This window comes from Acomys minous (genome assembly GCF_964271855.1).
Source record: "Acomys minous genome assembly, chromosome: 3".
NCBI lineage: Eukaryota > Metazoa > Chordata > Mammalia > Rodentia > Muridae > Acomys > Acomys minous.
Window position 1 is genome coordinate 130,995,394 of NC_140485.1, and position 19,789 is coordinate 131,015,182.

The 19,789-nt window shown below is 47.4% G+C and overlaps 1 protein-coding gene across 1 annotated transcript in view; it reads left to right on the forward strand.

The window, feature by feature from the left end:
• Positions 1 to 12,942: 12,942 nt before the first annotated feature.
• PPP1R14C (protein phosphatase 1 regulatory inhibitor subunit 14C) overlaps positions 12,943 to 19,789 on the forward strand; it is an 81,470-nt gene continuing 74,623 nt past the window's right edge. Inside the window, exon 1 of the mRNA XM_084778001.1 lies at positions 12,943 to 13,768. Within this exon, the coding sequence (XP_084634127.1) occupies positions 13,466 to 13,768 (303 nt within the window). The 5' untranslated portion in view covers positions 12,943 to 13,465. The remainder of the gene's footprint in view (positions 13,769 to 19,789) is intronic.

Genomic DNA, 19,789 nt, shown 5'->3' on the forward strand with positions numbered 1-19,789 from the left:
GGGACATGAGGAGCTGTGACAAAGAGGAAGCTCCTCTGCAGAGACGCACTGGAATGGCCACGTCTGGATGTAATGGGCTGGCATCTTGCAGGGACACAGGGGCCATTTGTACACATTTACTGAGAATCGCATTGATGAGACGCCAAGTGACACGTGGCCACAGTGGCCGACTGCCTTTACCAGTGCAGTTGGGCAGGTGTTCTAGTGATGAAAACAAAACAAAACAAAACAAAACAAAAAACCCAAACCAAAAAACGGTATGTTCCAGTTTCCTTTCTGTTGTTGTGATAAAAAAAAAAATCCCAGAGAAGGATTTAGTTGCCTCACACTTCCAAGTCACAATCCATCACTGATGGAAGCCATAGGCGGAACACAAGCTGTACCTGAGGCAGAAACCATGGGAGGATGCGGCTTGCGAGTCCACTCCGTGGTTTGTGTTGAGCTAGCTTCCCTGCCCAGCCTAGGCTCCACTGCTTAGGGACAGAGCTGTGCACAGCGGGTTGGGCTCTACAGTCTCTAAAAGGCATGGCTGTAGGCCAGTTGATGGAGGGACCACTTCACTTGTGGTTTCTTCTCCTTGCCTGCCTCTAGGTTGTGTCAAGTTGGCAGTAAAAGCTAACATGGGCAGTAGGTCGCCTTGCAAACTCCCGCGGCCTCTCTGTGAGGCCGCAGCTATAGAAGAAGGATGGCATTTAGCAAGGGTTATGTGAGGGCTTCCATCGTGACTACAGTAGCAGAGCTAATATTTCCCCTAAATATCGACCTCTTGGATATTGAAGTGATTCTTAATGCCTTTTTCTTAACAAACTGAACAGAAAAAAAGAATATAAAACCATTATAGCTTATAGAGATTTTTTTTTTTGGTCCAAACGACATCTGGCATTTGAATGTCTTTATTTTTTAAATTAGAATATATGGTCATGAATTTGTTTATTATGCCTGCTACTTGCCAAGTGCCACGCTAACTACTGGGCGTCGTGTTCTAACACAGTAAGCCAAATCCACCCCCAATTTTTTCTTCCGAAAGCTCATGATATAAGTCCTGTGTTAAAACTATTTTTTCTCTAGCTCCACACATTTTTTTAGAGCTCACTTTGGTTTAATATTTTAAGTCTCCAAGCTTTGACAAGTTGGTTTAGACATGTCTAACGCTGTAGCCTGAGGGCCACATAAGTTCCAGTGTAGCTAAGAATATAATCCAATGCAATTTTAGAAGATATGTTCACGTGGTAATGTCAAAAGATTGGACACTCCTGATTTCTTGTCTTTTTAAAGGTCTTTTGAGACATTTAAAAGATCATTACAGTATTTATTTAGTGTGTGTGTGTGTGTGTGTGTGTGTGCGCGCGCGCGCGCGCAGATGTGTCTGTGTGTGTGTTGTATGTATTGTGTTGTGTTGTGTGTCTGTGTGTGTTATACCTGTATGTACACTGGACCCTACCTAGTGTAGGTGTTTCACTGTTGTCATTGTCTCACACTGGTTTATACCAATTGGGAGCTGTTACTGTCCTGGGAGAGGAGAAAGATTGCCAGCCTTGAAAGGATGGAACATAAAGGAGACGTGGGATGCTCAGGCTTGTGTAAAACTGACAAAAAGAGCAATGATGGAGGATGGAACACTTGGAGCATGGACCTGAGGACATGGGGTGGTGGCCTGGAAGGTCTCAAGAGGGACCTACTTCACCCACACACAGACTAGCCCCGGAACACAGACCAGCCCAGAACTGCCTTCCAGGTTCCGCAATTGCAGATGGCCTAACTTATCTTCCCTTTTAGGCATCTGGCTTGCCCCATGCCTGCCCGCCTGACTTTACAGGGCAAACCAGAGGATACTGCACAATATGTAAATAAGCTTCCTAGAGTTTCTCAGAAGGACTCTGAATTTCTTGGCTCATGAGCATTACGCATTTACTAGGGTTTGTATTTCTGGGCCTGATGGCAGTTACTGCCGTTGTGGTTCTGGTGTGCACACGTGACAGTTTGGAAGCACCTTGAGGCTCATCCTCATTCATCACGCTCTAATGCGTTTCTGGGTTTCTTCAGTCGAAAAACCTCCATCTCAGTTCATAAGTGCTCAGACAGCCAGAGGGCATCTGTAGAAATGTTTTATAATTTCTCTTTCTTGGCTTGGGCTGTGAGGACAGAGGAGGCCACTGCCACTTACCATTCATCCCTCAGCTTACTGCCTTACTGTGTACCCTTTGTGCACGCTGCACACTTACTGTTTGCTTCATTTTCTAGGCTGTTCCATTTTTGCTGTATTATGATACCAGTGTTATAGTTTCTTCTGCTTCTCGTGCAGCGTGTGTTTGACATACAGCAACAGATTTTTCTCTGTTATCTCAAGCATAAAAAAAATTGAAGCACAATTATTTACTTTCTAACAGTTTATAATTTCTAAGATAAACACAATCCTCTACACATGATTATGACAGACTATACTATTAGATTTTCCCAAAAAATTGTCTGAGGCTTTCATTAATAAATATAATGAGTTTTGAACAAATCTACCTCCTCCGCCCTCCCTCCCAACCCTTCCCTGTAGCCTTCCACCATTTTCTCTTCAAAGTTCATATTCTCCCCCTGCCATCCACCCACTGAGTCCACCTAATGCTGCCTTCATGTACACAGGTAGAGGGCCGGCTACTGGACCACAGGTGACCTCTCCAGAACCTCATCTCTGGAGAAAACCAACTCTTCCTTCACTCAACAGACATCATTTGCCAAGAGCTTCTCACTTGCATGTTTTTTTTTTAAAATATAAGACTATATCTAAATATAGTTAACGGATGTTTTTACCTTTCTGTGAGATTTACTCCTGGGGCTGGAGGGGTAGCTTGGTGGATCAAGGTATTAATTCTCAGTCATGGTGACCCCAGTTTGACCCCTGGAACCATGTAGTGAGCTGGGCTCATGGTGTACACCTGTAATTCCAACAGTCCATTGGCGGCATTGGGGGTGGGTGAGATGCAGAGACTGGACAGTCATCCTGAAGTCTGTGGGTCAGTTAGCCTGAAGGACACAGTCCAGCAGCAGGGATAAGCAGGGAGATCCCACACACGAGGTGGACGGTGAGGACCAGCTCCCGAACGTTGTCTTCCTGCCTTCACATGCATGTTCTGTCACGTGAAGCTGCCTTATGACACCGTTAATTGTGTCACTTACCCAGGGGCATAACTGCGTAAAGGCTTCTGGGGGAGATGATGGTGGTGGTGATGATACTGATCCAGGTTTCTGTGGCGCAAAGACACAGAGGGGAAGAGTATTTAGGAGAGGGAGGGAGGGAGGCTGAGAAATGAGAGTTATGTTTGGAATACGTAGTTGTCACCCAAAAGATTGTCCCTAGTGGCCTAGGACATCCTCAATCCTAGATGCGTAGTGGAATAACATGAGTATTTTCAAATGACACCAATGCCACCATCCCAGAGATGTTGTCCTGTCTGTCTGGGTAGGGTCACATTCCTCAAGGCTACTGGTTAGCTGGTGTAAGCTAAGAGTGCAGCAGCTCAGAACACGGATGATGATGATGATGATGATGATGATGATGATGAGGAGGAGGAGGAGGAGGAGGAGGAGGAGGAGGAAGGAAAGCCCACTTTCATTAAGAACAATTGGCGGCTCCACATTTGGAGCTCTATATCAATCTCTATGAGGGTTGAGTGTGTGCTTCTCTGAGGCTGGTTGTCCTCCAAGAGTTTCTCAAGAAGGTTGTAGGGTTGACCAAACCACTGTGTGTGTGTGTGTGTGTGTGTGTGTGTGTGTATGTGTGTGTGTGTGTGTGTATTCTTACTGTGTACCCCTATTATCCCAGGCTAGATTCAAACTCATAGCACCCGTCCTCACTATTGTATTATAGATTTTAAGCATGAATTACGACAGCTGGCAAGAACTTGGGGGTGGGGCAAGAGGTATATTAAAGGTTGAACCTGGGACCTAGCGCATGCCAGGCAAGTATGTACTCTATTACTAAGTCATGTTCCTAGTGCCAAATAAATTAATTCTCTATCTCCTTTGTCCTTTTCCTCCCTTTCCCCTCCCCCTTCTTCCTTCCTCCCCTCTCTCCTTTCTTAGTACTCCCCTCTTTTCTGAGGAGCAAACCCAGGGCCTTGTGTATACTAAGCGGGAACTCTACCATAGAGCCACACTCCCAGCCCTCCTCATCTTCTCAGTGAACATAATCAGCCTTAAGGTAGATAGATGTGTGCAACCCAGCTTGTAACATCTGAATGTGTTGGAAACTGGATCCCCAGGGCAACATTAACAGGTTGATGGGTTATTAGAGGAGTGGCTTTGTTATAAAACCAAGCTCGCCCTGGTTGCTTGCCCAGTCTCATTGTGCGATGATCTCTGCCATGTTATAATGAGACATGGAGGCCCTCACCAAATGCTCTTATATTTTCCAGCCTCCAGAATATATAAGTGGAATGAGGGTTTTGTTTTGTTTTGTTTTTTTTTTTTGTTTTTTTTGTTTTTGGTCACAGCAGTAGAACAAATGTCTTGCATGGTTGCTGAAAAATTTTATGAGATGGTATCTAGGTGTCAGTGATAGGTGGTGACTAGCACAGGACCTGCCCACACTGAATACTGGCCCATCTCCTTGAGGTGAGTACAAGAATAGTGAGGTCTAGAAATTGTCCCCCACCCTCATTGGTGGCATCTGTAGAGTTCTGGATGCTAAAAAGCCACTCCAGTTCTCCAGATAATGTATTGGGTCATGTGTGTGTGTGTGTGTGTGTGTGTGTGTGTAACAGAACCCTACCTGTCCTGGACTCACTTTGTAGACCAGGCTGGCCTCGAACTCACAGAAAGCCTCCTGCCTCTGCCTCCCGAGTGCTGGGATTAAAGGTGTGCGCCACCACGCCACCTTGAATCAGGTCTTTTACAAGTACCCAGATATCCCTCTACTGTTTGTGTTCCCTGCCATAGCATTGGGTATCATGGGCTGATCCTGACAGTCATAAAACCACATAGGGCTGTGGATTTCTAAAGCAAGGAACCCACACTGTCCTCCATGGTGTATAGTTGTCATGTGATGCCCATGTCATCTCAGTGAGAAGGTCCACATCTTTCTGGGTCACTGAGATCAATTGTATTTTAATGAAAGGTCTTCACACAAGAAATTAAAGCCAGTGTTTCATTCTCTTAGGCTGCAGGGCAATGCTCAATTCCTATCACTGTTATTCGAGTTATTAAAATTTATAAGCCACTTACAGTTACAGAACGAGACCTCAGTACAACGCGTTTCAGGATTTGGCTCCCACACTGGCTCTGACTGGTTTGCTATTGGTCCATGGTGACATAAGCACAGAAATGGGAGTAGATGTTTATGAGTTTTGAGGAATTTGACTGTGCCACTAGACATAGACCAGGATCCAAGCCAGTCAGAACACTGTCAGATACAGTGACTCACAGTGACACAAGCTACACGTCAGCTGTAACTACAAGACCACACATTGCTCTGTAGCGAAGCTGGGAAAAGCAAAACAAGGTCACCACGGCCTTAGGGATAGCTTTGAGAATTGTTCCTACTTTTGCAGCTGGGGCAAAAGGAAAAAAAGCCCATGGCACTCCTGGGGGAGGTTGGAGTCGGAGTTCCAAACTGACTTTCCTCCTGTTTCTTCAGCCCATTGCCCACAGTGGGGTACCAGAAAGCCAAGGCTGATGCTGGAAGAAAAGGGGAGTTCAGATTCCACTCATGGGTAGGGCCTTGGGAGGACTGAGAGACAGTTGCTTCTTTGTTCATTATGGAAATATAATAAAACTCATGGGAGTGCCTCTCTGGAGAGAGACGCATTGCTTCCTACGACCTGAAGCCATTACCACTCTGCTGGTGCCTGTGCTGGGGAGAGAGAAAACAACCCCAAATTTCTCTTCCCTCCCCTTCCCTCCCTCCCCTCCCCTCCCCTCCCCTCCCCTCCCTTCCCCTTCCTTCCCCTTCCTTCCCCTTCCTTCCCCTTCCCTTCCCTTGCCCTCCCCTACTCTCCCCTCCCCTCCCCTTCCCTTCCCTCCCTCCCCTCCGCTCCCTTCCCCTCCCTCCCCTCCCCTCCCTTCCCCTTCCTTCCCCTTCCTTCCCCTTCCTTCCCCTTCCCTTCCCTTGCCCTCCCCTACTCTCCCCTCCCCTCCCCTTCCCTTCCCTCCCTCCCCTCCGCTCCCTTCCCCTCCCTCCCCTCCCCTCCCTTCCCCTTCCTTCCCCTTCCTTCCCCTTCCTTCCCCTTCCCTTCCCTTGCCCTCCCCTACTCTCCCCTCCCCTCCCCTTCCCTTCCCTCCCTCCCCTCCGCTCCCTTCCCCTCCCTCCCCTCCCCTCCCTTCCCCTCCCTTCCCCTTCCTTCCCCTTCCCTTCCCTTGCCCTCCCCTACTCTCCCCTCCCCTCCCCTTCCCTTCCCTCCCTCCCCTCCGCTCCCTTCCCCTCCCTCCCCTCCCCTCCCTTCCCCTCCCTTCCCCTTCCTTCCCCTTCCCTTCCCTTGCCCTCCCCTACTCTCCCCTCCCCTCCCCTTCCCTTCCCTCCCTCCCCTCCGCTCCCTTCCCCTCCCTCCCCTCCCCTTCTCTTTCCCTCTTTGTTCTTCACTCCCCCCTTTCCCTCCTCCCCTCCTTCCTCTCTCCTTTCCTTCCCCACATCTTGGTACTAGGAATTGAATGTAGAACCTTGTGAACCCTTGGCAAGTGCTCTCCCGCTGAGCTAAATCCCTAGCCTTAGACCTGAACTTTTCTATATTTGGGTTGGAGAATCAAAAGAAGTAGAGTGTGTAGACGACGGGCCCACTCATTCATTAGTTGTGGCTCAACAATGTTAAGCATCGTTCTTGTTCTTGAAAGTGCACACAACAATTAGCTGTGTCATTACTTCCCGGGAGCTTTCAATTTAGTGGTAGAGGCAGGCAGATGACCACCAAAGCCTGTCATTGTTGAGATGTAGGGGCCATTGCTTGTCTCATGGTTTTAGGAAGTAGAAATTCCAATGTGAGCTCCTAAGTCTCTGCCCTTATGAGTTTATCATCTTCTGGCGCAATGAACACAGCCATATGTACCTTCCAAGTAGATAAAAGAAAGAGGAAGAAAAAGAAAAAAGGCGAGGGCCAGAGGGTACAGAGGCAAGGCCTGTCTGAGCAGAGACTGGATCGCATGAAGGCTTCCCAGGTGACCTGCGAGAGACAGGGATGGTGGCCATGAGAAAGTATGGAAACAGCATCTCACTGAAACTAGGGTAGTCAGGATGGACTTTGTCGAAGGTGTGAGAGCAGAGCTAGTGCTGAGGAGAAATGAAGCCGGCCTGGCACCAGGGAACCTGGGGAAGAGGCAGGTTGGGGACACAGGGAAAGTAGCCGACCGTGTTTCCTGTTGAGAACAGCGTGGGCAGTGTTTGAGATGATACTAAAACACAGAGCCACAGGCAGTTCAAGACAAGCCTGTGCACAAGGCCAGGCTGTTTGGGGCTGTAGCCTGAAGGGAATGGAAGGCATTGTAAGCACAGCTCAGTCAGCATTACATGATCATCTCTGTGGTTAGAAACCTCTCTGGGGCGTTCATGATTGAAGGGCCCAGAGACAGATCAGGAGAGGGGAGAAGTCTGGGAAAGAGGGGACAGAGCTGAGACGGAGGCAAATCATGAAATCATCAGGGTTCACTTACTGATTGGATATGAGCCTGGGTTTGAACCCAGGGCCCTGTGTATGCTGTCGAGTCCTATACCACTGAGATACACACCTCAGCCCCTCTTTGGTTCTTTTGCGGCACCTCTATCTGGAAGAATCTTGCACGTGATCTGTGTCAGTCACTTGGGGGTCAAAGTTGCTTGCTAGAACGTAATATTGGTGGAAGAAAATGCCAAGTGAATCAATAACCAGGCTGGACTGTGGTATCAAGAGGAGGGAGAGTTGGCCTGGACCTTTTCAGGGACACTGCTCACGGCAGTGCTGAGCATGCTGAGGTCTCTGTAATGGTGGATTGGGAAGTCAGTTCAGTAGGTTGCGACCATCATTCTTTAAATGTAACGGAGCAGAATAGATTACAGACTCCAGGGTATCAAAGTGGATCAATGTAAGGAACTGTATATGTGTAAGGATATTTGGGCCAAGACAAAGTATATTGTTTCTTGTAAGGGCAGTTTTAAATATTTGAAAAACACTGGCTTGGAACACTTTATATTTTATATGGCTGAGAGTATGTGGCCCCAAATGCTCACTACACAGTTTTTGTTTTTCTGTAATGAACTGATTAAAGTATACGCTCATCTACTTTAAGCATGTTTGCCTAGGGCCTCAGCACTGAGTGTCTGGCTGTCCATCTGAACCTGGGGCCTGACACTAACTCAGTCTTGGTGTGGGGGGGTCTGTGGCAGTAGGTGGCAGTAAAGGCTGCAGGAAGCTACATTTCAGGCAAACATGACAGCCTTGCAGCAAGGACCACCACAGCCAGAACCAAACCCACCTCTACAAATGGCGTCTGTTCCACCACGTCTCCCTGTCTGGGACTGTCACCACCTTTGCTGTTGGTTCCTGTGCCCAAGGATTATTTCATCAAATCAGCTTGTGCAATGTTTCTTGTTAAGCTTTTGGCTTTCCCCCTTACCTCAATCTCTCTGAGTCTGCCCACGTGTCTTTCCATTCAGCGCTACGCCACGTACACTCATTATCTTCGAAGAATCCATTTGTTGCGTAGGTTGACACAAATAATGAGCAAGGGATGGGTCATGCGTAGAGCTGGGACTCACCTCCCTTTAAGGGAAAAAGAGCTCACAGAACCCACTGCCAGGCAGGAACAGCTAGGCAGCTAAGAACAGGAGGGAGCTGAAACAGGGACCTCAGAGGAGAAGGCTTAGAGACCAAGATCATCAGCCGTGGCATGAGGTCAAATTACGAAAGTGATGAAGTCCTAGCAAGGACTCGTGTGACAGGAGTTGGCTGATGACCTTGCTGAGGGAACTTCCAGTGGAAGGGGTGGTAGCAGGAGTGTGGGGGAGAAGAAAGAGACATGGGGGTGGGGGGTGGGGTGGGGGGCGGGGGCGGCGACAGGGAGGGAGGAGTCTTCAAGCAGGGAAAGGGGGGAAGAGAAGAGCCCTTGCCTAGAGAGGAGGATAACTTCCTCTAGAGACAAGCTTGAACCTCATTTTCCAGAGAGACAAAATAGTCTATGAGTTAGACTGTGAATTTCCCGACCCGTCCTCCACCCACATTTTTTTATCTTGTATGAGCAGTCAGGGAAAATATTTTAATTTAACTTATTAATTAATTAATTAATTTTTTATTCACTTTATAGCCGGACCTCAGCTCCCCTCTCAGTCCCATCCTCACAGCCCCTCCCCCTTACACCATCCCCTATCCTCCGGGAAAGGGGCGCCCACCCCCATGGGTACCAACCCACACTGGTACATCAAGTCACAGCAGGATAAGGCAATCCTTTCTTCCTGAGACCAGACAAGGCAGCTATGTGAAAGGTATCTAAAGGCAGGCATCAGACTCAGAGGGGACCCCTGTTCTAATTGTTAGGGGACCCCTCATGAAGAACAAGCTGCACATCTGTGTGGGCACCTGCACATCTGTATGTGTAGTGGGCCTAGGTCCAGCCCAGGCATGCTCTTTGGTTGGTGGTTCAGTCTCTGCGAGCCCCCATGGCCCCGGTTAGTTCATTCTGTAGGTCTTTTTGTGGTGTCACTGAGACCTCTGGTTCTCTCAATCCTTCCCTGCATTGAAGTTTTATGGAGACAAAATTTAGATTTGTGATTAATGACTGCTGATATTTATGCAAGTAATATCTGGGTTTGTTTTGGAGTTTTAGCTAAATTATAGATTCAAAGGCCTGGAGTTAGAAGAAGCACATTTGCGTACACAGCTTGTGCGGAGGTCAGAGGACAACTTGCAGAAGCTGGTTCTCTCCTTCTGTCACGTGGGTTCTGGGCATTGAACCCAGATCATTGGGCTTAACATCAAGTGTCTTCACCCATGGAGCCATCTTGCCAGCCCAAGGATTTAAATGTCTTACTATTGGCATTCTTACTCTAGGTAAGAACACTGTGTTTAAGTTTGTGCCCTAAGGCTGTAATCATAACTTCCCCAAGGAAGATCACCAGGTGTTGTGTAATTATGATGATATCTAGACTTTAAGGAGTAAGGAAAATTGTGCCTGAGCATAAACATTAATATAGCATCCGTTTCACTGGGAGGCTGAAGAATGTCCAGAACTGATTATTAAAAATCCTATCTAACTTCAGGCATAAAGATCACATTTAGACAAAGGGCCTATATAATTTCAGAAAACAAAACCCCTTCACCCAAATCGAATAGCAAGGGAAGAAAGAAAGAAAACAACAACAACAACAAAAACACCCAAAGGAAGAAAACAAAGCTATGGAGAGAAGAAATTGACAAATACCACTTCCTTTCTTTCAGAGGAAGAAGTAATTGCCTTATGGGAAAGGCTCATATCTTGCATTCTAAAATCCCTCCACTGCATTTGCTGAAAAGCTCTGTTCATTTGGGATTCATTTGAATAAAAAAAAATACCACCTCTCTGTGTGCATACATACATATATTATATATATGTATATATACACACATATCTATCTATATATGTACAGATATATACACACAAATATATATACAGATATAGACACACACACACACACACACACACACACACACAGATGAGAGCAATTCTCTGTAATGCTGAGTTTGCTAACACTTTTGCCTTCTTTTGCTGTGGAGATGGGGGCCAAAGGCCTTGGCCATTGTGAGGCAAGCACTCTCTAAGCCTAAAACCTGCAGGTTTAACTAGTCATCTTGGCAGAAGGAGCCAGCATGGAAAGAATTACTTTATTTCCAAACATTTCACCTTTGTCCTCGGAAATATACAAATCCATATCTGAAGTGTCTACAGAGTGTTGGATGTGGAGGTTTGCGTTCTCAAGTGTAGAATGAAGCTTGTGTACGGAGAGATAGGGTGGAGGAGTTCACTTCCAATATCAGTTACTTACTGGTTAGAAAAAAATAAATAAATAAACGTGTTTCCAGAGAAAGGGGCACTGTGTTGGTTCAGTTCCCACTTGTAAGTCAGGGTGACCTGTAGGGGATTAAAGGCCATATTAAGAGCCTCTCTGCTTACTGGTGATTTTTCTACAGGTTCCATGCATGGCATCTATGCCTTTTGTCACTTTTGAAGTTACAAGTGAAAACTGACTTTTAGGTGCCAAGGACAAAACATTCTATGCGAAGAGAAAGAACTGACTTTAGAATTCTTCAGAGAGAACTTTGTGAATTTTCATGACTTCTTTGAAGACTTTCTTGAATGACTGACTTCATTGTCTGAAGTTCCAGAGTAGGGAGCGGGGAATTTCCCGCTGTTTGCAGCCATACTTCGGGATCACAACAGTTTTCATAATAATTAGCACTTCAGGGGGTTCAGCACTAGACCAGGGCAGAAATGTTGGCTAGTTTCTCTTTCTTCACCAGAATTTCAGTTGTTTCTGTTTTGGTTAGAATTCTGGTTAGTGCCGTTGGTTAAAGCTGGTCCTGAGAACTTGGCAAGGAACCAACTGTCTGGAGGGTGACAACTCATCGTGTGTGTGTGTGTGTGTGTGTGTGTGTGTGTGTGTGTGTGTGTGGTGGTGGTGGTGGTGGTGGTGGTGGTGTCACTGTTGACTGCTATGTTCCCTCCACTGCCTCCTAGCAGTTTGGTGAAGAAACTCACCTTTCCTCTCCGCTGTGGCTTCAGGTTTAAGCCGGTCCAACATCCCTGCCAGGTAGCCTTGGGTGGATGACGGACAGAATGGCAGTTGTCTCCAGGGCATTCATCGTGGGAACTCATTTCTGTGATCTCTGATTGCTTTGCACATCTGGCTTTTTCTCCCTCCGGAGATCTGTTCTTTCAGTTTTGATTCTCTTCTGGGGAGAGGAGTTCTAGGCCTACCTCAGCCACGGTACTGTGGGACACCCTCTCTATGGTCCCGTCCTTCCTCGGTACTTTTCAAGGCGTGACGATGACTTCCCAAAGAGCTCCAGGCATGGAACGCTGGGGAAAACCCTCCATGTTCTGCCTGGAAAACCCCACACTGAAGAAACAAAGACACCTCAGAACATGGGCAGAAGTGAAGGGTTAGCTGGTGATGCATAGCCTGGCTTGCTGGCTACTTCTTCTTCATCTTCTCTGTCTTAGGTTGGAGAATCCCACCTAAACATTCTCTCCACTGTAGAAAATGCTCAGAGGAAGCTCACTTGATGGTGGTTCCTTCTCCTCTGAGAGCTTCAGGAACCTCTCCTCAGCTTATTTTAACAATCTTAAACATTGGTTACTTGTCTCTGAAAGTCTTTGTGGTTTCTTTCAGTTGCCTGAACAGAAATGAGTTGTTATGTACTACAGGAGTATGTTAGCGTCTCCCTGTAATTTTATACACACACACACACACACACACACACACACACACGCTTTTTTTCTGTTTATAATTCTCCACCCCACCTCTTCGCCCTAAATGTTATAATAAGCTCATTCATTCGTAATTCTACTTGGTTGCATGATGTTTTTCAACTAAGCTAGTCAATGCAGCTGCCTTTCTGGGGGGGAAAAAAAGGAGGTTGTTTAGAAAGGGCCCTGGAAGGAAAGCTGGCTGAGCTGAGAACACAACAGGAGACTTTAAGTCGAACAAATGCTGAAATGCTTGGGGTCTTTTGGTAGCTCTAGCCCCCTCACCCTCTGGGCAGCTCAAGCCTTCAGTGTCCAGCTTAGGGTGAAACAGGGGCTTGGTAAGAAAAAGAAAAACCGGCCTGGAAATAATTTCTCAGGCGCCGTGATTGCCTGATTGCACAAACATCGCCTCATCAACCCCCCCCCCCCCGCGCCCTCCCCTCCCCAATTCGACAGAGGAAGTGGCATCTGTGGTAGTCATGGCTTGAATAGGAATGTGTGTTTAGAGGCGCGGGGTGGGGCCGAAGGAGAGAGGAGGAGACACTCCCTGCCATCCGTGGCCACGGGCGAGAAGACCCCGCAAGTAGCGTGGTCATTTCCCACGACCTTTATACGGTGGAACAGAGCTGATCCAGACTGAGGAGGTAGACAGATTTCGTGCGCCCCTAGACTGCTGGAGAAGCGCAGTTCCCATCTGCGGGCAAGAGGCGAGGACACCTCTGTAGAGGACCGACTGTGCCCTCCCACCGAGACGATCCACACCAGCCTCCTCCCTGGACTGCATTGCCCCTCTCAGGCCTGTCCCGGGCACAAATTCTCCACCTGGGACGACTCCCAAGCCGGGGGCGGTCTCCCAAGCTGGAGCATAGGGGTCCTTGGAGGCGTCTTTAAGGCTGCGGTCCCCGCCCTCCTCGCCCGCCCCCTTCCCTCCTCCCTCCGCGAGGATTCGGCGGCCAGGCGCGAGGAGGAGCAGGTGCGGGCCCTCGTATGAGGCTGCCGGGGCCGCGGTGGTAGCGGCGCCGGGCGCTCGCCCGCCCCTTCTCCGGGCCACTCTCAGGCTCTGGCGCGCGGGGACATGTCGGTGGTGACTGGCGGCGGTGAGGCGGCCGGAGGGGCCAGCGGCGGCGGGGCGCGCGTCTTCTTCCAGAGTCCCCGCGCTGGCACTGGCGGCAGCCCGGGATCCAGCAGCAGCTCTGGCTCCTCAAGAGAGGACTCCGCGCCGGTGGCCACGGTGGCCGCAACCGGCCAGGTACAACAGCAGCAGCGACGCCACCAGCAGGGAAAAGTGACAGTGAAATACGACCGCAAGGAGCTTCGGAAGCGGCTGGTGCTGGAGGAATGGATCGTAGAGCAGCTGGGTCAGCTGTACGGCTGCGAGGTACCTAGTCACTGGCGGGGAAGGTCGGGACCTATTCCTCCCCTGTCTGCCCACCTAGGAATTTTCAGTGCCTCTGGTTCTCGGGTGCGCGCTGCCCAGCACCTGGGGATCGAGCCCAGGGAGCGTGTCGCTGCGCGATTTCTCTCCCCCGGGTGCCCTCTACCGCCTGGGCGCTGCGCTTGGAACGCCGCTGCCTGGGTTCGCCTGCCTAGTGCCTGGAGAGCTGCGGGCTCCCTTGATGGCTAGGGAGGAGGGTTGGGTACCTAGCAGCTCAATGCTTTCCCTCCCCTCCCCCAGCCGAGTTCCTGGAGCTTGTCTGCAGCGCCTTAACTACACCCAGTGGGACTCAGAGTGGCTCGCCTCGTCTGCGCCCTAGTAGAAGCTGGGGAAAGGAGAGCGCTTAGTGGGTGCCATAATCAGGACAGCCCGGACGGATTTCTGTGGCAAGGAAGAAGAGGAAGGGCCTTAAGATGCTCATGGAGAGGAGACATTCTGGGGGATCTCTGAGTCCCCCTCAGCTCCGACCAGTGCTCCCTCTTTTTCAGCCAGCCCCTTCGACGCGAGTCTTCACAAATTTCCCCCAAGCTGTTCACAGTTGGGCTTTGTTGCAGCCTCTTTGACTTCCAAACCCTCCTAGAGTGCGCTCAATGAAAGCCTCCAAGGGTGCTTAGGCAGATGGCTCAGGCACCATGCCTCAGATTTGCCCAATCCTGGTGCCCAGGCTCCCTTCAACAGCACAAGGCTCCCACAGTTCAGGGACTGAGTTTACGCACAGGTCTGACACACATACATCTGATGTAAGAAGAAAAATGGCCAAGGCCAAGTGATCTCCCAGGAGTCCTTAGCAACAATGAAGTGTTCTACTTAGGGTTACCAGAGAGGAGTTTGGAAGAGTGAAAGCGTCCAGGAGATTAATAAGTAAGAATGTGGTTTCTAAGTTAAAGCTAGATTGGTGTTCTTGCAACTGTTAGGCTTTTCGGCAAAAGTAAAAAGAAGCCAGATGAACTCACTGACTTTACCAATCCATGTGAGTTATCCTGTTTTCACACATTTTATGGCCTATTGTGGACACGTATTTTCTTCAGCATTCATATTGCACAAGGCAACAGCCTTCTGCACGCTGACTACTGATGAGTGATTGCAATTTAATGAAGCTTGACTGTACAAGCAGTAAGCTTGTAAAAAAGAAAGAAAGAAAGAAAGAAAGAAAGAAAGAAAGAAAGAAAGAAACAATTTTCTGGTTTAGCCCTCACAAAAAGTCCATTTAGTTGCATAAGTAACAATTGGTAAATTTGAACAGGATTGTAGGGTTTCGTTTCGTTTTTTTTTTTTTTTTTAAATAGGAAGATGGTGAAACTCTTTAAAGAAACAATGTATTTGAATTAGATGCAATTCCTGTTGCATGAATGGATGTGTTCGGTCCTGCCTCTATAGAATACAATTAATTTTCTCTTATTTCCTATTGGCTTTTATAGTCCATTTTGGGCTTGGAGAAGGTTTGAGTTTCTAGAGAAAATACTGTGGAAACTAACAGTGCTTCACTAGAGGTGCCATGGTAAACTGTACACCTCTCTGTGGTTAGCCTGACAAATTATATATTTTACATTTTGCAATTACTGTATCGTAATTAGTGGTGGTGGTGGTGAAACTTTGAATGTTCACTGCATTGACTCATATTTCAAAGAGTAACTATGACTTTGAATCTTTTCCTTGGGCTCTTAGGCCTTCCACCATAACTAACATCTAGAGTGTTTGAAGGAAGCTTCTGTGGTGCAATTATTGAAGACATTCTGCATACACTACAGTGTGTTGGTATTTCCCTTATCCTTTGTCAGTCAGAGGAGTGTTAGGAAGTAGCAGGCAACTCTGCTGACTAATAAAGAGCCAGGTGGTGTACCAGACAGCCACGAATGGCCTCTTCCCATCTATTTACCGACTCAGGGGCTCTGGGCATAGTGGTGGTTTCTCTCTTTTGAGTGCTTTTTCTTGCTCACCACTTCCAGTATCTCCATTTGTGAACAAGAAGGACCCACCCTGGCTTAAAGCTCTGAACTATATAAATATGAGGGCTAAGATGTAGCCTTTTAATGTTTAAAACTGGAAACTGGTCATATCTTTTAAACGTTTATTTACACAGCAAGCCAACTGGCTAGGTGTCAAGCTTCATACCAGCGAGAGGCCTGTGTTATCTGCTGAGTTTGGGCTTGTAAAGAACACATATTTAATTTTAGAAGGACTTGTACCAGACAGATCAGCCGTTAGATGAGTTGTCCTTTTGAGAATGGCCAATACTTTTCTTTTGCAGTGCACAAAACATGTAAAGTTAGAAAGGAAAGGGGAAGAAGAAATACACAGACCTGACTGAGATTTGTACATGGAAATTCGCAGGACCCAGCTTAATTTTGTTTGGAGAAGGATGGAGTGGACATTTGGAGAGCTCTTGTTCAGTCCCAGGTGCTGTTTTCGGCACTTGGCAATGCACCAATTCATTTCCTAGTCACAGCACTCCTAAGACATAAAGGGTCCTCACTGCCATTGCTTTACAAATAAGGAAACAAACTCCCAGAAGATGAAGAGACTTGGCCAAGCTCACGTAAGTGGGACTGGCTTAGGGGTGATAGGCAGGAACTCAGGCTGTGTGACTCTGCATGTAACTACTGGCAGCATCTGTAACTCTGTAGGGAGTCTATGTATCAAGCCAATGGAGTACCTAGAAATGTGCTCTACCCATCTACTCTGACAGCTGTACCCTTATAACGAGTTGCAATTCTCTTGTGGTGCCTACCCTTGGCACAGTCCTGGCAACATGTAGGTGCTGGGCTCAGACTTGATGGCAAGTGCCTTTGCCCACTGAGCCATCTCATCCACCGATGCCCAGGCTTTGTGCACATCTCTTTCTCTTCCTATGCCCATGTCTCTGTCTCATGCTTCCCTGTAAGAAGCTTGTCCACAACCTGGGAGGTTCTTGACAATTGATGGAGGAATTCTGGTCACATGGAGCATCAGCTGAAATCAGTTGGAGAGGCCCATTTAGTTTCAGGAAGGCTTCATGGACGTGGCACGGTAGAAGTAGAGCCCAGGGGTACGGCCCCTCTTGTTCAATCCAAGAGTCTTTTGTGTTCACAGATAAATGTGGCCATTAAATCCTGCAATGATTTGTCATGTGTTTAAAGCTTTTTTTTTTTTTTTTTAAATCTTGTGGGAACGCTTGCATAGTGAAATTTTGAGCTAGGAATTTGATTGGCACAAACCCGCATCCATATGTAAGGAATTCTGTTTTAAGGCATTTCTGTGTCTTCCGAAGTGTTTTTAAGAACATCTGAAATCTGGCACACCATCTACCCTGACAAGGGTTGCAAGATGGCTTGCTGCATAAATCGCGTCATTTTCCTCCGATCTTGCCCCGCCTCAAAGTAATAGCTGTGTTTCCAGTTTTGCAGATTGGTTCCCCTTAGAAATTAAAATCTGTTGCTAAGCACAAATCATTGAAAGGGCAGGGACTCCTAGTCATAAACATTCCATATGTTGACTTGTTCTTTACATTTGAGGTCTTTCTGCTTTTTAAAAGTGGTCTTCTAACTTATTGGCCCCTCCGGTGCTGGCGTTTCTGCCCAGGGCAGCCATGCCCAGCTTTTTACCTGGATGACGGGGACTTGAAAAACCTGGGATTATTAGCATTCCAAGATCATAGTATTATTTCTACTTGATTGGTTGTTACTAGCAATGCATTCATGTGTTTGTGTGTGAGAGCGAGGACAGGTGTACGTGTGTCATGACACCCATATGAAAGGTCAGTGGACAATCTGCAGAAGTCAGTTTTCTCCTTCCACAGTGAGTTCTTGGAATCAAATTTAGGGAGTCAGGCTTGCACCACAAGCACTTTTACACAGTGAGCCATCTTGCTGGCTCCATCTTATTATTTAAAAGAAAAATTAAAATTAAAAAATTATTACCACACAGGCATGTTAATTGTACAAATTATCCTCACTGTGACCTTTCCATATTTGCATAGATCATGTCTTATGGCCTGTGTCGCCTGCAGGGCACAGCTCTGTTGGTGGGCTAGTTCTTGTGTCCAGATGAGGCCTGTTGTTCAGTGTAAATCCTCATTTTCTGCATACATCCCTGCCTGCCAACATCAAATTAGCCTGCCTGGCCGTGTTGTTGACATCTTAGCTGGATGACGAAGCTGCTGTTTAGAACTCAGCTTATGGGACACATGCTGAGTCTGCATTTGTTCAGGTTTTTAGGAATAGACTTTACTACCGTGTGTGTGTGTGTGTGTGTGTGTGTGTGTGTGTGTGTGTGTGTGTGTGTGTGTGTGTGTGTAAAAAAGTCCCCATAAATGCAACCTACTAAGAGCTGTACTAAAAGAGTACTAAGGTGTGGAGATCTCTGCAACCTTCATGGGGGCAGCAGAGAGATGAGCCAAGGGAGGCAGGAAGGCCAGTAAGCTCAACACAATTCAGTAGTTGGTGCTGGTTCAAACTTCCAGAGTCTGACTCCAGCTGGTTTATTTTAGGCATATTTAATCACAGGACAATTTGGTGAAAATTATTCTGTTGATGATTGACTCAATCTCGAGTGCTCAACAAAGCCTTCATAAATCTCCTTAAGGAACAGAGTAAGTTGAATACAAGTCAGACATGACTACCTTAGAACCCTTTGTGAAGTCCGTAAAGAAATGTTGTATGGGTTGACTGAGAAAAACAGGTTTACAATTCACTGAGAAAAACAAATTCATGGTGAGGGTCTGGAGGGGGAGATATCGTGCTGGTTCCAGCCACACAGACATCGCAAAGGCTAGTAAGCATGTCCGATCCTGCCTTCTCTGTGGAAAACAAGTTTTCCATTCCTTCCCTTAGAGGAACAATCCTGTGTGCTTAACGTTAGATTCCAGGTTCCCCCAGTGCAGTGCATCTCAACCTTTCAAATGCCTCAACCCTTTAATACAGCTCCTCCTGTTGTGGTGGCCCATAACCATAAAATTATTTTCATTGTTACCTTATAACTGTAATTTTACTACTGCTATGAATCACACTGTAAGTATCTGATGCGTAGGATATCTGATCTGTGACCCCTGTGAAGGGGTCATTCAGGGTCGAAGGCCCCGAGTAAAGAACATTTGGAGTAGTGTGTGTCTGTGAGCACAAAAGACCTCCGTTCCCCCTACACTAAGAATACACCAAAGAGAGAAGCAAAGCAAAGCAAAACAAACAAACAAACAAACAAACAAAAAACAAGCATACAAACAAACAAAACTCTGGGATAAAAGAGTTCTGAATTGGCAAAGTACGAAAAGAAGAGCACACTTAGCTCCATGCGATAGCTACTTTTGATTATCAGTCTGCCAAGATTTACAGTTAGCTAGGAGACAGACTCACGGAAGTGTCTGTGAGGGTGTTCCCAGGGAGAACCAGGGCCTCCTGGACTGGATAAAGAGGCAGGAAGCAAGTGGAATACCAGCATTCATCTGTCTCTACTTCCTAACTAGAGAAGGCGTGAGACCAGCATCCCATAGTCCCTCCTTTAGGTCTTTCTCACCGTAATGAACTGTGCCTCTTCAAACCGTGAGCCAGAATAAGCACGTCCTTCCCTTCAGTCCCAGTATTTTTGTCGCATTAATGGGAAAAGTAACTATCACACTTCCCTTTGGATATGTGAGAAATGGATGGAGCGGAGGTTAGGAACTTGTGCTCTGTGGCTGGATTAAGTTGTCCTTATGCTGCCATCCCTCTTTAGCAAGTGCATAAGATCTCTTGAGCATCCCCCCCCCCCGCACCCCCCCTCCGCCCGCCACACACACTGTGTTATAGGGAATCATCTTGTGGGAGGCCTGGCTGGCAAAACGTCAAGCATAAAGCATAGTCTGTGGAATATAGTTGGTGTCTGGTTATTGTTGGTTTTATAAATGTGGGGGACTATCGTTGGCTTTATAAATGGCTGCTAAGTGTGGGGGACTGTCTGTGATGTGGGGAAAGAGGACTAGGAGGCAAGATACAAGGTGTTGATGTAAATTGA